Genomic DNA, 16,407 nt, shown 5'->3' with positions numbered 1-16,407 from the left:
ATATATCCGCGCAAGCGCATAATTCGAACGGAATATCATACACTCGTTTGCCAAAGCGTAATCATTTTATTTCTACGAGCACGTTATCGAAGTAGCACCGACCATTAGTACTTAAAAATAGAAAGCAACTCGAGGATTTTTCGCGGTATAAATTAATCCGTGTCTTAATAGAAGCACGTGCGTTCGTTACTAAATACATTAATTATTATTATAAAAACTATCTTCCATTGAAGTAGATGCGGTACGATGTAATTTATGATAATACATATGGGATCACAATATCAGCTTGAAGCTTACGAACTATAATGCATCGCGCGATTTTATATTATTTATTGTTCGTGTGTACAGTGTAAGGAATGCTTCTATTTCAATGATAGTGTCTGTGACCGTGATATAAAAATCATCTAGTGATATACTATATATAAAGTAAAAAAAGCTTGTTTCTTTAAAATTTCTATCGACCCTGCTCAGTAAGGTCTTGGCTTCGTAGCTGGCTGCCTTTTGTGCTTCTTCATCTCAAAGTCGTCGTGGTTGTCCTCGAAGCATACGATACAATAAAGATCACCGTGACAGCCCAAGCATTCTTCTAAATTCTCTGTCTGATCGCACATAACGCAAGTTGGCTTCTCGTCTTCGTCGTGACTACGTTTCCTTGCCTACGATCATCGTGTTATAATCAGAATTCTCTGTTTAATCCTCGCTGAGATAAGAGATTAAGTTCTATGTACCTCAATTTCCATCTCATCGTCCAATTCGTCTACGTCTTCTTCATACTTCTTTTCCAATGCAGCTTCAGCTAAAGCTTTCGCGATTAATCTCTTTGTAACATGCTTTGCATCATCGTCGATGTCTTCCCTTGAATGCTAATAGCGAAGGTCTATTAGATAGTACTAATTAGAAAGTACAAATTAATATATTTGCGCATCGATTGCCTACTTTTCTGGGTGCGTCGCTCGCGCCCTGCAGGGATCTTAATCTCGATTGAATCTCACTAGCAGGATCGCTTCCTGAAGATAATTCTAGCTGCTCGAGGTACTCCTGTATTAGATCGTCTGTCTTCTGCTGATCTGTCCTCGTGTCTACTTGATGTATCTGTGTACGAAAGCATAACAAATATTGTAAAATAAACATTTTATATATTCTAATCTGCGAGCATACATTTGTCTTATGATTGCTAGCATCTGGATCTTCGTCTTTCAATAACGCCAGTCTCCTTCTTATTTCATCCACGCTTAGAGCCGTAGACTTGTCTTCCTCCTTTAATTTCTGTAATCTATCGACTATCTCCTGGTCCGCGGGTTCCAAGCCTTTCTTAAACTTATCCCAGTGACTGGTGTGTTTGTACATTACAATGGGAGGCTTCGCTGGATTCTCCAAGGAGTCCAACCTAGCGAACAATTATTCCACGTAAGCTGAGCGCGACGATAATGCGACGCCTGCGTTATCAAGTTGACTAAAAGTTATTACTTCTTTGTAATATCGACAGGGGCAAGGGGCTCTTCGTGTTCGTCAGACATACTGTTACCGTTATTAGAGCTATGCTTTCTCGGAGAGGTATATTTATTGTAACAACGCCTGCAGATCTTTTTCACTCCTTTATCTGGAATATCATATTTATATTTCAGGCACTTATTGCAGTATGAGAAGCCGCAACTGGGGCAAGCAACCTAAATGGCGTGAAACAAATGGAAGCTGGTAAAAATGAGGGCATAGTAGAAAATCTTAATTCTAATATGACTGATGTTTGAATTATAAATCTAACAAGTAGAGAAAGCGCTTTTACGTAATGTCGAGTGGTTAGTGAGGCAACCTGTAATGATGTACGTGATGTAAAGAACATTAACTTACTTCTTTAGTGAAAAACGAGAATTTCGTTTGACACACGTTGCAAGACATGTTGGATCTGTTTTTTAATCGTTACTACAATGTCATTGCGGGGGCAATAAAAAAACTCTGTGACAAACTCTGCTTCAGAAATTCTGACGGATAACGGACCAAGTTACTAGCAATCGACTATAGAATTGAATTGCCCTTACGTCGTGTACGTTTCGCTGTTAATATTCGATTTTACACTTGAATTCTGTGAGCGACATTTTAATTGAATTTCAGAGATGGTTATTAAAATAGAAATCGTATCAGAAGCAAATGAAATTACGAAATTTATTGTTTATAATTGTAGATACTTCTGTATATAGATAACTTCACGTAGATGACTCAGAGCCCAAAGGGCGACAAATCGATTTTCGATTCTTACATCAAAGTATCGATTCTAGGAGAAATCGAATATCAAAGAATCGATTCTGGGAGAAATCGAATATCAAAGAATCGATTCTGGGAAAAATCGAATACCGAAGAATCGATTTAAAAGTTGGGGAATTACTTGTCACTAGTGAAAGGACCAATCAAATTGCTTAGCATCGCTTGGCTTTGCGTCGGCTGGTATGGCGTCACGAAGTCATCACGCACCATATACTACTACTGCTGTAGGTGTTCCTCCCTCCACTACGAATAATTTGCAGGAACCTATTTCCCGGCAACGCTGGAAGTTGGCGGCCAATCAACAGTATCAACATTTTGGGCGGTATTCTCAGTCGCTACTTATTCTTAAGCAAATGCTTAAGCATTCGGCATCCTTTACTAGCTACTAGGTTAGTAGAGGATGCCGCATGCTTAAGGGGGTAGACACGGGTAATGCAGCGCGCTGTATACCGACACAATCTGGCCCGAAACATGGGTTCGGGATTTTTCGTTTTTCGTCCTTATATGAGCAGATTTGGGGCTGGGCAAGGTCTCATTCGAAAGAGGAAGGTTCAATGCGGAACGCTCTGCTCATGGTGCAACGAGATTGTGTTGATATGTAATAATATCAGTGTCCAAAGTAAAGCAAAAGTCGACAAAATATACCCGCAGAATCCAAGCATTTTTAGGTTACTAAAAGAGTTTTGTAACTCAAACGGTGAGCAGAGCGCTCCGCATTGAATCTTATTTGCAACTTTAAGGCGATGCCTTCGAAGCCGAAATTTAGTATACCTCTTTCCACGTCATGTTATCCTGTTACGAAGCCCAATTTTGTGCATTCTGAAAATTTTTGCCAGATTTTGGCCCAGGTATCAGGAGAACATGAAGCGAAAAGAGGTATTCTGAATTTCAGCTTCGAAGGCATCCTCGATTCTCTCTCCGGAGACGTTACTTAGTGCCACCTCTTTCCACGTCATGTTATCCTGTTACGAAGCCCAATTTTGTGCATTCTGAAAATTTTTGCCAGATTTTGGCCCAGGTATCAGGAGAACATGAAGCGAAGAGAGGTATTCTGAATTTCAGCTTCGAAGGCATCCTCGATTCTCTCTCCAGAGACGTTACTTAGTGCCACCTCTTTCCACGTCATGTTATCCTGTTACGAAGCCAATTTTGTGCATTCTGAAAATTTTTGCCAGATTTTGGCCCAGGTATCAGGAGAACATGAAGCGAAAAGAGGTATTCTGAATTTCAGCTTCGAAGGCATCCTCGATTCTCTCTCCGGAGACGTTACTTAGTGCCACCTCTTTCCACGTCATGTTATCCTGTTACGAAGCCCAATTTTGTGCATTCTGAAAATTTTTGCCAGATTTTGGCCCAGGTATCAGGAGAACATGAAGCGAAGAGAGGTATTCTGAATTTCAGCTTCGAAGGCATCCTCGATTCTCTCTCCGGAGACGTTACTTAGTGCCACCTCTTTCCACGTCATGTTATCCTGTTACGAAGCCCAATTTTGTGCATTCTGAAAATTTTTGCCAGATTTTGGCCCAGGTATCAGGAGAACATGAAGCGAAGAGAGGTATTCTGAATTTCAGCTTCGAAGGCATCCTCGATTCTCTCTCCGGAGACGTTACTTTGTGCCACCTCTTTCCACGTCATGTTATCCTGTTACGAAGCCCAATTTTGTGCATTCTGAAAATTTTTGCCAGATTTTGGCCCAGGTATCAGGAGAACATGAAGCGAAGAGAGGTATTCTAAATTTCAGCTTCGAAGGCATCCTCGATTCTCTCTCCGGAGACGTTACTTAGTGCCACCTCTTTCCACGTCATGTTATCCTGTTACGAAGCCCAATTTTGTGCATTCTGAAAATTTTTGCCAGATTTTGGCCCAGGTATCAGGAGAACATGAAGCGAAAAGAGGTATTCTAAATTTCAGCTTCGAAGGCATCCTCGATTCTCTCTCCGGAGACGTTACTTAGTGCCACCTCTTTCCACGTCATGTTATCCTGTTACGAAGCCCAATTTTGTGCATTCTGAAAATTTTTGCCAGATTTTGGCCCAGGTATCAGGAGAACATGAAGCGAAGAGAGGTATTCTGAATTTCAGCTTCGAAGGCATCCTCGATTCTCTCTCCGGAGACGTTACTTTGTGCCACCTCTTTCCACGTCATGTTATCCTGTTACGAAGCCCAATTTTGTGCATTCTGAAAATTTTTGCCAGATTTTGGCCCAGGTATCAGGAGAACATGAAGCGAAGAGAGGTATTCTGAATTTCAGCTTCGAAGGCATCCTCGATTCTCTCTCCGGAGACGTTACTTAGTGCCACCTCTTTCCACGTCATGTTATCCTGTTACGAAGCCAATTTTGTGCATTCTGAAAATTTTTGCCAGATTTTGGCCCAGGTATCAGGAGAACATGAAGCGAAGAGAGGTATTCTGAATTTCAGCTTCGAAGGCATCCTCGATTCTCTCTCCGGAGACGTTACTTAGTGCCACCTCTTTCCACGTCATGTTATCCTGTTACGAAGCCCAATTTTGTGCATTCTGAAAATTTTTGCCAGATTTTGGCCCAGGTATCAGGAGAACATGAAGCGAAGAGAGGTATTCTGAATTTCAGCTTCGAAGGCATCCTCGATTCTCTCTCCGGAGACGTTACTTAGTGCCACCTCTTTCCACGTCATGTTATCCTGTTACGAAGCCAATTTTGTGCATTCTGAAAGTTTTTGCCAGATTTTGGCCCAGGTATCAGGAGAACATGAAGCGAAGAGAGGTATTCTGAATTTCAGCTTCGAAGGCATCCTCGATTCTCTCTCCGGAGACGTTACTTAGTGCCACCTCTTTCCACGTCATGTTATCCTGTTACGAAGCCCAATTTTGTGCATTCTGAAAATTTTTGCCAGATTTTGGACCAGGTATCAGGAGAACATGAAGCGAAAAGAGGTATTCTGAATTTCAGCTTCGAAGCATTGCCTTAAAGTAGCAAACAAGAGCTACGCCTTTCATGGGCCTTTAAACAGTTCTCGGTTAATGTGATGCTTTTGAAAGACTCGAAGCTTGTAATTTCTGAGTAGTATTCCATGGGCACTAGTTGCACAATTTTCTTCAATATCGACTTATTAACAAAGGAAATCTATGGTATTGTTAAGGAAATTTGGATAGGAATATGTAAAAGGTATTTCTGAATAATAATACAGTTTGTTTCAAGATTCTTTCAATATATTTGCATAAAAGGCCTTTACAGTGTTACAATAAAGTATAAGGTATATAAAGTCACTATTTTCTTGTGATTACTATCAAGGTTTCCATCATTCCGTCGAAATATTCCGAAGTTAAAACCTGTAAGAAGAAAAATATTTTTAGTAACTTGCCTTGTGTATTATTGAAAATGGGAGAAACGTTACAACATTTTGTCACTTATGAAAATATATTAGTATAGGGAATAATTTTATTGTGCAACATGTTGATTGAAATTAGTCGTTTTAGATTTTATATGTTTCCGGTAAGATTTAATATTAATTCCTACCACTCGTAGCACTGTAATCTTATTTTAGAATCAGTCGGTAACGTTGGGTGCGACACGAGTAGCGGCCAATTCAGCAACTACCTACTCTGAAATCTGTTGAAGTGCTGTGCGTGCTGCGTGCTTGCATATGTGTGACATGTTTAGAGTTTAGAGTGTGCCGCTGCGATGTAACTAATCTCACATACTGTAACTAGAGCGATTATTAATCGAGTATATTTCTGCTTTACAGGTAAGGAATTTTTACATAAAAGGACGTTAAACCAGCTGCATTTTCGACTGCGTTCATTGATATGAAATTTGCACAAGATACTGGTTCAGCCGAATTACCCAGTTACACTTGTAACATTTCATTGTATTGCATTTCACTTATTTGAATAAATTGCAGTTAAGTGGTAAAAGAGTTTTTTTATTTAACGAGCACTACTTACTCCTTCCTATTCCAAATCACAATAAAAGACATGCTAAAAAGAACACCTAAAATGATCCTTCCACGCAGAGTGGTTTTAAAAATCTTCGCATTAATGCACTACTTTAAATATGCCATTCACTACTCTCAAACTCTATCGACTTTCGTTCAAGGCTTCTACTTCTCTTCAGAGACATTACTTTGCGCTACCTCTTTCCACGTCATGTTATCCTGTTACAAAGCCTGATTTTAGAGATATCTGAAAATTTTCGCCAGATTTTGGCCAATATATCAGGAGAACATGAAGTGGAAAGAGGTATTCTAAATTTCAGCTTCGAAGGCATCCTCGATTCTCTCTCCGGAGACGTTACTTAGTGCCACCTCTTTCCACGTCATGTTATCCTGTTACGAAGCCCAATTTTGTGCATTCTGAAAATTTTTGCCAGATTTTGGCCCAGGTATCAGGAGAACATGAAGCGAAGAGAGGTATTCTGAATTTCAGCTTCGAAGGCAACCTCGATTCTCTCTCCGGAGACGTTACTTAGTGCCACCTCTTTCCACGTCATGTTATCCTGTTACGAAGCCAATTTTGTGCATTCTGAAAATTTTTGCCAGATTTTGGCCCAGGTATCAGGAGAACATGAAGCAAAGAGAGGTATTCTGAATTTCAGCTTCGAAGGCATCCTCGATTCTCTCTCCGGAGACGTTACTTAGTGCCACCTCTTTCCACGTCATGTTCTCCTGTTACGAAGCCCAATTTTGTGCATTCTGAAAATTTTTGCCAGATTTTGGCCCAGGTATCAGGAGAACATGAAGCGAAGAGAGGTATTCTGAATTTCAGCTTCGAAGGCATCCTCGATTCTCTCTCCGGAGACGTTACTTAGTGCCACCTCTTTCCACGTCATGTTATCCTGTTACGAAGCCCAATTTTGTGCATTCTGAAAATTTTTGCCAGATTTTGGCCCAGGTATCAGGAGAACATGAAGCGAAGAGAGGTATTCTGAATTTCAGCTTCGAAGGCATCGCCTTAAAGTTGCAAATAAGAGGCGCAGGCCTTTTAAGAAGCGTTCGAAAATTCTGCGTCTCTTCGTAGCGACTGAGAATACTACCCTTTAACTCAGTGTAGGGCGAAAAAAGTCATGATAGCATGGACATAGGATTTCATTCAGAGGGGCGGAATAAATAGTGAAACAATTTTTGTTATTACAATTTATATACGTAGGTAGGAATCAATTAACCGGAATCGTGTAATTCGGGGTTACTTCAAATTTAATTTATTTTTACTTTGTAAAATACTAATTTAATTGTGGATGAACGATTAATTCATTTTTTTCCTGTGTCAAGTGCCCACCATCGCCCCTCCGCCCGCTACGCTCATGCATGAGAGTGTGGCACTTTTGTGCGCCTGTTGTTTTGCAATTTTACTGTCACTACATCTAGTTACTTTTAAATCTTTGATTGGTTTAATGACTCCGTGGATACAAGTATATATGTACCATTTTAAACCTTTATTGTTATACAACTACTGTTTATATTGTTAAAAATACATTATTTTCTTACAGAAGAGTGTTTACCTAATTTCGGATATCACGTCCTATATTTACGTGCACGTGGAGCAAAAGGTTCTCTACAATGGGGAAGCTGACACAAAGCTAAGCGTAGAGGGCGCCACTAGCGCATGTACCTTGGCTGACAGTTGATTTCAAACTTAAAATAACAACAAAAGGAGAAAATCATAAAGTATTTAAAAAATTTTATGCTGAAATAATTGACATCTAATATCTGTTTATGTGTACATAATTAATAATAGCTAATAATAAGAAGAATTATATATACATATATTTATTATAGAAGTAGAAATTAAGAAGTAAAATAAGATAATTTAAATACACTTAAAACACCGATCACAAGTGGCACATGTGCTGGTGGTGTTACGGGTGAGAAAAAGTTGCGCTCAGGTTCTCCATTGATGACCCTGACATGATCCCAACTTTCGTATCTCCATACTCATCGTAGTCACCGATTGGGTCCGTCTGCTCTTGCAGCGAGCCGTACAGTCTCATTGCATTCCAGCTGGACTCCTCCTTCTCGGCATTCTCGTTCGGCAAAGGGTTGAAGGAATCAGCTTCCGAGCAGTTCGGTTCCTTGTTACAGTCTATGAACATTATGTCACTCACTACGTCCTGCTCGACCTTCTTCTTCCTCTTACTGTATCTGCATGTGCCGGTCTGCAGGAATTGCATCGCCTTAAAGCCGTACCACTTGGAGACGAATACATCGTCGGGCCCGGTGGGCCGGTAGTTCTTTATCTTGTGCAGCTCCCTTGAGTACTGGCACTTGAGATGCGTGACCTTCTTCTCGATCTCGAGGGTGGTGCAGCCGAATATTTCGGCCAGCTCCTGAATCGCCCGTCTCCGTGTCGCCAGGTTACGATAACCCCGAGTGTTCCAGTCCCACAGAACGCGCCTCTGCTGGTACTCACGCAGCAGCTCGAGGGTCTTCTCGCGATTCCACTCCATGCCTACCCGTGCGTCGTTCGTCGCCAGCTCGTTCCACGCGTCGTACTCAGCCATGGAAAATCGGGGAGACCAGTGGCACGGCCCCGGGAAAATACTAGCGTCCGTTATTTCTTCACGAGACATCTTGCGCAGTAGTGACGAAGAGTAGCGAAGGGATGTAAGAACGTGCACAGGGAACCGGCCGGTAGACACACAGCCAGCCAGCCAGCCAACAAAGCGAACGGGTGACCACACGCTCGTGTATGTATCTGGATGTACCCCGTTATTAAATCGTCTACTCCGAGCCACTGCAGCAGAAAACTTGCGACCAGTTGACAACGACGCCGTAGCTGAGTGTCTCGGAACGAGGGGGGGAGTGTAGGGAGCGCTGGTGTGAATGATGCACCACCGTCGGGTTAGGTTTAAGGTCCCTTTACACGTGGCAATATGTCTCGACAATTAGGGCGAATGCTACTTACGTCCAAATCGCCCGTGATTTCCATTATATCTCGCAACCGCGCGGGCGATTTGGGCGTAAGTGGAACGCACCCATGATAAATATATAGATTCTTCAAACAAAAGGAATGTACTCCAATGGTAATTTAAATGAAATATTGCAAAGTAACTAAATGCTGCATAATTTTCTAGGAATCTTATTATTAGAATAGTGCCAGCGTCCATGTTTATCGCTGCTCCACTGCCCTCTGCATCGTGGTTAGATTTGATCATTATTTTGTGCGAAAGGTGGTGAAAGGAACAAAGTTATTTATATTTGAATTCACATTGCACGGGTAATATTTAATTTGATTAAGAAACTATGGCAGATGATGATTTTGATGGCGACGAGTAAGTAATTCTTTTAGTTAATCGTAAATTAAAAACTGCGGGAATCTCTAGCATTCAAAATGTGCGAATGTTTTCTAACAAATATATAATCAACTTACCTTATAAATGTATATAACTTTCAGCATCGAAATGATTTCAGTCTTATATCAATTTCGCACGCATCATAAACAGGAATGCCTTCTTAACCCGTATTCTCAGTTAAAATAGGCGAAACATAACCTTAGATTATTAAACTTAAGTATATCGTTACGTGATTTTGAGAACAAACTTACCGAATTTTATCATTTAAAGCGTTGCAGATGATTTCGACGATGTTGACGACGACGATAACATAGAATTGGAACCTCAAGAAGAGGATGGAGAGAATATCGAGTTACTAGCAGCTGGCGAAGCTAGTGGTGGGGTTCAAAGATCCAAGAGAATTACGACCAGATACATGACAAAGCAAGTAACGTTGAAACATCCTTAACCGAACAGTGCAGCTCCGTTACTAATACATAAACAATACAGAGTAACAGCCTCTACAAATTTCAAATAGAATAGACCTTACACTTTGTTTTACGCTTACAGGTATGAAAGAGCAAGGGTATTAGGAACCAGAGCACTGCAGATAGCCATGTGTGCTCCGGTAATGGTGGAATTGGAGGGAGAAACAGATCCATTGCAAATCGCCATGAAGGAATTGAAGCAGAGGAAAATACCAATCGTGATCAGGCGCTATCTGCCTGACAACAGTTACGAAGATTGGGGAATAGACGAATTAATTATTATAGACCACTAAGCTGTATTAAAGCCTGTGTATCTAAATCCTAGATTAAGTTAATTTAAGAAGCCTTGGAATTTATTGTATCAATAATATTTCAATCCTTGTAAAACAAAGTGTTTGTACAGAACAAATAAATAAACATCGTTTCAGTATAACAGAACAGTGTTCTTTAATACACACATATACACACACTACCAGTGATTGTAGGCTTCACTATATCTAGTTGGAAAACGCAACTGGTGGAAAAGCTCTATAAATTTACTGAAGGTTAGGAAACGTTACGTCAAATTTAAATACTTCGAGCAGCTAACGCGTAGCAAAATCTTTAAAAGCTATGGGGGTCTGTATTTGTATAAAAAATCAATGAACCTACAGCGCCAGCACACGAAATTATTTGAATCAACTGGTTTATCACGAGTCTTATCAATCTCAGATGATAGTGATAACGGGTACAAAGGGTGCCGCGCGTTCAGCTGCGACGGCCTTCTAATTAATAGTTAGAATAATATCTATATAAATCAGATCCAGTGGGAGAAATATGATATTATGAAAGTACTTGCAGTTATAACTATAACATGACGTGGTGAGTAAATCACATTACCCGCAACTATTTGCTAACCTAAAGAAGTCAGAACTCGATTCAACACCATTAAAATACACACAGGAATCCCTTAAAAAAGAATCATTTGACATTAAGACCCACACCAGCACCGCCTCTGTTATCGCACGCAGAAGACAGAGAGCTGGATGTTGCAGTGCAAAGACTTATTCAGTATGTATCCTTTAGCGATATTTACTGCTACTTTAATTCGTAATCAAGAGCATCAGACAAGTCTTGAAAATGTAGAAAATTTACTCAAACGTTAGCCGGCTGACAGTCAGGGTATTCCCGTTTTAGCGTCGAAGACACGATTAGGAAACTGACAAAAGAGATGAAGAAGTACACGGATGCTGTGGCGAACCTGGATCGAGCGGATCAGAGGCTAACGATAAATCTGACAACCTGTGGTTTGGCCCATCTTAGCGATGATTTCAGGAAGATAGTGGAAGACTATCACTCCGTCACAACACAGGTGCGTCTAGAAATTGCTTTCCTACAAGATCGAGCGTAGCAAAGATCTCTATGTCTTCAACAGATTGGGAAAACAGTACAAGAAATGGCGACACTTTGTCAGAAAACGTTCATAGAGCCTCTGAAGAAATTACGCGACGAGTTCGCGCTAATAGCCGCGGCGATAAGCAAGCGCGAGGAGCTGGTGGTCGCTTGGAAATATTCTCACAATCGTGTGAAGAAGCTGCAAGAGAAAAAAGACAGGACCGCTAGTCATATCGCGAAGCTGGAAAGAGAGCGCAGGTCAGAGGAGGCGGCCGGGAAAGATTTGAAAACTGTACACGCCCAATTACTGGTAGAACTACCGACGTTTCTCGAGAAGAGATTGGATTACATTAAGCCTAGCGTTCATGCTTTGATCATGATACAATTGGATTACTATGGAAGTACTACGAAGTTGTTCACGCACTTGATGCCGGTCCAGAACGTTTCGGGATCACCGTCCAGCGCTATGGTGCCCGAGGAGGAATACCAAGAGACGGTGGCCAGCCAAATTAACAGAATAAGGGCTCTTACCATTGTCAAAGACCATTGAACAGTCGCAAGTACTTCCGGGAGAAACGTTTCGACGAGACGATGAAGAACGGGACACCGAGAGGACCCGCTATATGCTGCGGAGGTAATGTAGGTACGAATGTATTTATCACATGGCAGTATTTACACTGATGTTGTAAAAGTATAGATAGCTTTAAGACGAAACCATTCCTTGACTTCGTTTGAACTGGGCACCTGAACGACGATTGTGATTGGCACGCGTGTCTTTATGGGTGTTCTTCTGTTGTCTGTTGTACAACACGTTCTTTTCTTGCCCTCTGCCCCTGGATTTGCCTAAGCAGGAAGAACACAGAAACGTTCACTGGTGGGCCACGGCACGGAATGTATATAATCGTGTGATCATGTATGAATTTTCACAAACGAAACTTACCAACCACGTCAGCTGGTTGTTTCCCACCTCGCGCGGCTCTTCGTTGTTCAGCTTTCGCGCGCAATTCCGCCGGATTCTGTATGAAGTGATCTCTTCCATTCTGCTCGGTCTCTGTCCCTTCATTCTCCGACTCCGACTCTTCGGTAACTTCGACCTTTTGCTTCTCAAGAAGCACCTGATATGGAAAACCGTCCGTGTGAACGCTCGTGCGACTAAATCGTATTATCGGGCTAAACAGAAATACTAACTCTTGGCGTGGTAAAAGGTCCGTAATCCGCCTCAACGGAGTCCCGCGTAGCAGCGCGAATATCACAATTATCATACGTGTCGTCGTACTCGTCCTCGTACTCGTCCACAAGGCTGTAACTGTAACAAGATCGATGTTCAATTATATTCTACAGGGCAGTATAATCTTATGAATGTAATGTACATGAGTATTGTCGATTAAATATTTTTTTATGATATATCTATGATTAAATGTGATCACGCTCGTCCTGAACCTACTTTCTAGTTATGTAATCTTTCGGCACTGGGATGATCTCGCGAGTCTTCTCGTGAACATCGTCGTAGAAGTCGCTGGCCACGTTCATTCGTTCAAACCCGAAAGCTAGGTCTTCATCAGCTGCATACGTCTCCTAAAGAAATTACACGAATGCACATTTACACTGCCTGATAGATCGATGACGCAACGAGGAAATTTTGGGTACCGTGTCGTCTACCGGGGCGTCGTTCATGGTCGATTTCAGATCTTTCAGGGCTTTCAATTTCGACGGTAATGTGTCTTCCAGAACAGCATTTATCACAGACTCAGTATTGTAACCGTAATTCTCCAAGCATACCTGTAAAGCGAGTGACATTGCGAAATATGCTCTCGTAAGATGCATCTTCGTCCATAACGAAACTGTTACCTGAATGAACTGCTCGTCTAAGTCATGCAAGATATCTTTTACTTCAGAAACAAGTAATGCCAATTGAACATTGTTCTTCATTACGGGCATCTTTTTCTTCTTCAACGGCCTTATGCTGTCGGATGATACCGTCGATCGATTTTGAATACCGCTAGGTCCAGCTACAGCTTCCTATACAGAATGATATTGTAATAATTATATGAAAAACATACTTCTCGTATCTCCTACTTACACCTACGTTGTTGGAGAAAGCAGTGGACGGAGCGTGCGACTCTTCTATCAAAGAGTATGAATTCAGTAATTTCATTATGTAGTCACACTTTATTGTATCACTAAATGTTCGTTAAGTACCGAAGTATTAAATTCAAATTGATATACTGCTCTCCTTAGTTAAAATATCCTATCTAGCATTTTTCCATTTTTCAAGAAACATTGAAATATTTAAAGTTCCACACGTATTTTACCTTTTAAGTAAAGTGAGGAAACCCTACGTGCTTCGTAGAGATCTAGAAACTCTCTAATTTTATTTTTGTTACAAGGATAGCAGAAAGAAAATGATAAAACTGTAGTTTTTTCGGATGTTTTGAAGTGTTAGATAGGACATTTTGTCTAAGGAGGGCAGTATATATAGGTAGCCTACGACTTCAATTCTTTTTACGTTGAGAAAGGATACATTTCGGGGCATATTGTCAATATGGATTTCAGATTCGGTCCAACTGGATATAATTGATCGTAATCCGTAATGAATTCTTTTTCAGAAACAGCGTCGTCTAAACAAGTAAGATACTCTTCCACGATTTCCTTCCTCTCTACGTCTGATATCGTTTCCCTATGCGCAATATTATAACCACGTTTGTGTTGATTATGCTAGACGATAAACATTTCATTACTTTAAGTAGGTATAATCTTACAATCTGTCTTCAATACTCAGTATGGGCTGATTTATGATAGTGTGGAACAAGTTCAACATCTCGATCCTTGTCACGTCCAACCGATGCTTCAGTTCCATGTACTTAGGCATGTTTTTATCGTTGCATCCTAGCTTATCTAGCTGTTTATACATCTCAGGCATCGTGCTCTCATACGTAGAAAGAATTCTAATTAATGGTAGAGAAAAGCGTGAGTTACCAGAAAGTAATCGGGATAAATTCAACCACAGACTTGTACACTTACTTCTTCATAAAATTCTCCTCGTGAAATATACTCACTGCAGGGGGGTAATTTTTCAAGAACACAGTCAACGTTGATGATATATCTAATACATATAATATCATATCCTCCAAATTAAACAACGTAAGGTTCTTGGGACCAGTATTCTGTCTCGACAGTGAAACCGCCTCACTGCTATTATGAATGGAACTAATACCGAACTTGCCGTCGACGTTCTCCAAAGCCTACACTAACAATTCCCAAATTCAGTTCTATTTATTAACGGAGACGAACGCTCTGTATACATTAATACGTCACCTCTATAAGCCGAGGAACAGTTTTTTTAAGATCGTTATTGTACTTTGGCTCTAATGTAAATAAACAATTTAAAATTTTCTTCATTATTTTAGGATTTTCTCGGCCATAAAGTTGGCACAGATCAAAGATAATTGGTACTGTGAATATGTAGTTTTCATACAATAAATTCCCCAAAAATGGACGGCTCATGTGTTCTTTAGGGTCCTCTTTGTTCGTAACAAAACGTGTGAAAGCCATAAGTACATAGCGATGGAGCGCTTGGAGGAGTTCTAACATTTCCGGAGAGTTTGGGAAATATTCTAGAGCGTAAAACGGTGGCGCCTCTTGTAGAAAAGATACCAATGCGTTTAGTATCGAGGTATTGAACGCAATGTTCGACCAGAATCTAAATAAAGAATGCGCAACAATAAAGATATATAACGCGTAGACGATATTTTACAATGTAAATAATTACCGTACAATGTTTATAATTACCGTAATTATTTAGGTCTTCCATCCTCACCGATTTCAATGATTTTTGGATATGTTATCAAGATCAAGATTCTGACCAACTTTTTCCTACACATGTTACTACCGCACGGCCTTCGTTTTCAAGATATTTGCGAAAAACTTCTGTTGATTTATTCCGACGCAATGCATTCCACTTTCCAACTTGTCCCGGGTATTAGTATTGGTTGGGGCTAGATTAGTGCGGGGGGCGCGTAAAGCATGATAGCGACGTAAGTTCACTATCATGCTTTACGCGCCCCCCGCACTAATCTAGCCCCAACCAATACTAATACCCGGGACAAGTTGAAAAGTGGAATGCGTTGTGTCGGAATAAGTCAAAGGAAGTTTTTCGCAAATATCTAGGAAACATAGGTCGAGCGGCGGTAACATGTATAGGAAAAAGTTGTTCAGAATCGTGTCCCCGACAACATATCCAAAAATCATTGAAATCGGTAAGGATGGAAAACTTCTAAATAATTACCCAACCCTGCTTTACATCATTCGAGGATCGATAAATACAGTCAGCGCTGAATTCTCGATCATACCTACCTATAAAATGGAAGACTGAGTAACCACCTTAAATCGTCGATCATGTACCTGACGATTTCCATCCAATGCTCCTTCGCACCCGCAATTTCAGCTCCTTTATCATCGTACAGCACAGGAGCTTCGTAATGCAAGAAGTAACGCTCATCCACCCACCTTTTGCTCTGCAAAAAAATTCATTACACTATTCTATTAAAAAACCAAACAAAACTGCAAGTGAACTATTGAGTGAACTAAATAAACATACCAGAGCATCGACATGTTCAACAACACCGCCAGTGCTAGTCTTTAATTTTAGGTCCTCCAAGGGCAGAAGTTTTGGATTCTGTTGAACAAACGAAAACATAACACGATCTTGCAATCCCGATTATTCTAACCTCCAGCGAGCCGCGATTCCCACGCGAAAAGGAGTTATAAATAATGAAAGGTGGGATACCTCGAAGCGTTCCATGTTCTCGAACAATACATTGTCCGTCATAAATACCACTAAGCTGTTGCTCAACACCTGTGTTCGCAATTAACTAGCTGTTAAACAATCGAACTGCGACTGTCACGCGGTAAGCGCAATTGTCTTTTCGCAGCTAACCTATGTCCGCATAAATTGAAAGTCGAGGATAATGGTAAATCGGGGAATCCCGTGGCGCGAGCGTTACGATTTTGTTTAAGCAATTGGCAACACCATGGAAGATT

At 40.9% G+C, this 16,407-nt stretch overlaps 5 protein-coding genes across 8 annotated transcripts; 2 read left to right on the top strand and 3 right to left on the bottom strand.

Annotated features, from left to right (window-relative positions):
* Positions 1 to 46: 46 nt before the first annotated feature.
* Positions 47 to 2,201, bottom strand: LOC143375423 (abscission/NoCut checkpoint regulator). The gene is made up of 6 exons (XM_076824488.1): positions 1,849 to 2,201; positions 1,468 to 1,667; positions 1,159 to 1,387; positions 937 to 1,092; positions 729 to 863; positions 47 to 656 (listed from the first exon to the last, which is right to left on the bottom strand). The coding sequence occupies exons 1-6, from the start codon at positions 1,894 to 1,896 to the stop codon at positions 468 to 470; spliced, it is 957 nt and encodes a 318-aa protein (XP_076680603.1). The 5' UTR covers positions 1,897 to 2,201; the 3' UTR covers positions 47 to 467.
* A 5,211-nt stretch (positions 2,202 to 7,412) lies between these two features.
* LOC143375521 (uncharacterized) lies at positions 7,413 to 9,036 on the bottom strand. Its single transcript, XM_076824716.1, has one exon. It carries the CDS (start codon positions 8,801 to 8,803, stop codon positions 8,093 to 8,095), a length of 711 nt encoding a protein of 236 aa, XP_076680831.1. The 5' UTR covers positions 8,804 to 9,036; the 3' UTR covers positions 7,413 to 8,092.
* A 300-nt stretch (positions 9,037 to 9,336) lies between these two features.
* Rpii18 (RNA polymerase II subunit RpII18) lies at positions 9,337 to 10,431 on the top strand. Of its 2 annotated transcripts, none has more exons than XM_076824719.1 (3): positions 9,337 to 9,505; positions 9,797 to 9,949; positions 10,076 to 10,431. In XM_076824719.1, the coding sequence occupies exons 1-3, from the start codon at positions 9,477 to 9,479 to the stop codon at positions 10,284 to 10,286; spliced, it is 393 nt and encodes a 130-aa protein (XP_076680834.1). In that variant the 5' UTR covers positions 9,337 to 9,476; the 3' UTR covers positions 10,287 to 10,431. The 2 variants fall into 2 exon arrangements, with proteins under 2 accessions (XP_076680834.1, XP_076680833.1); XM_076824718.1 differs by having other exon boundaries at positions 9,797 to 9,958; positions 10,085 to 10,431.
* A 104-nt stretch (positions 10,432 to 10,535) lies between these two features.
* Positions 10,536 to 12,771, top strand: LOC143375520 (bridging integrator 3). Of its 2 annotated transcripts, XM_076824714.1 has the most exons (4): positions 10,537 to 10,854; positions 10,936 to 11,043; positions 11,170 to 11,344; positions 11,408 to 12,771. In XM_076824714.1, exons 1-4 carry the CDS (start codon positions 10,847 to 10,849, stop codon positions 11,915 to 11,917), a joined length of 801 nt encoding a protein of 266 aa, XP_076680829.1. In that variant the 5' UTR covers positions 10,537 to 10,846; the 3' UTR covers positions 11,918 to 12,771. The 2 variants fall into 2 exon arrangements, with proteins under 2 accessions (XP_076680830.1, XP_076680829.1); XM_076824715.1 differs by lacking the exon at positions 10,936 to 11,043 and having other exon boundaries at positions 10,536 to 10,854.
* On the bottom strand, positions 12,003 to 16,290 carry LOC143375518 (activating signal cointegrator 1 complex subunit 2). Of its 2 annotated transcripts, none has more exons than XM_076824711.1 (14): positions 16,154 to 16,290; positions 15,965 to 16,042; positions 15,721 to 15,881; positions 14,683 to 15,067; positions 14,389 to 14,609; positions 14,127 to 14,312; positions 13,889 to 14,044; positions 13,448 to 13,547; positions 13,216 to 13,386; positions 13,015 to 13,146; positions 12,812 to 12,942; positions 12,556 to 12,673; positions 12,308 to 12,482; positions 12,003 to 12,210 (listed from the first exon to the last, which is right to left on the bottom strand). In XM_076824711.1, the coding sequence occupies exons 1-14, from the start codon at positions 16,193 to 16,195 to the stop codon at positions 12,071 to 12,073; spliced, it is 2,196 nt and encodes a 731-aa protein (XP_076680826.1). In that variant the 5' UTR covers positions 16,196 to 16,290; the 3' UTR covers positions 12,003 to 12,070. The 2 variants fall into 2 exon arrangements, with proteins under 2 accessions (XP_076680826.1, XP_076680827.1); XM_076824712.1 differs by having other exon boundaries at positions 13,454 to 13,547.
* Positions 16,291 to 16,407: the final 117 nt, after the last annotated feature.

The sequence above is a fragment of the Andrena cerasifolii genome, chromosome 12, assembly GCF_050908995.1.
Source record: "Andrena cerasifolii isolate SP2316 chromosome 12, iyAndCera1_principal, whole genome shotgun sequence".
Classification (NCBI taxonomy): Eukaryota; Metazoa; Arthropoda; class Insecta; order Hymenoptera; family Andrenidae; genus Andrena; species Andrena cerasifolii.
Note: the sequence above shows the minus strand (reverse complement) of the source record. Positions and strands in the feature narration are given on the sequence as shown.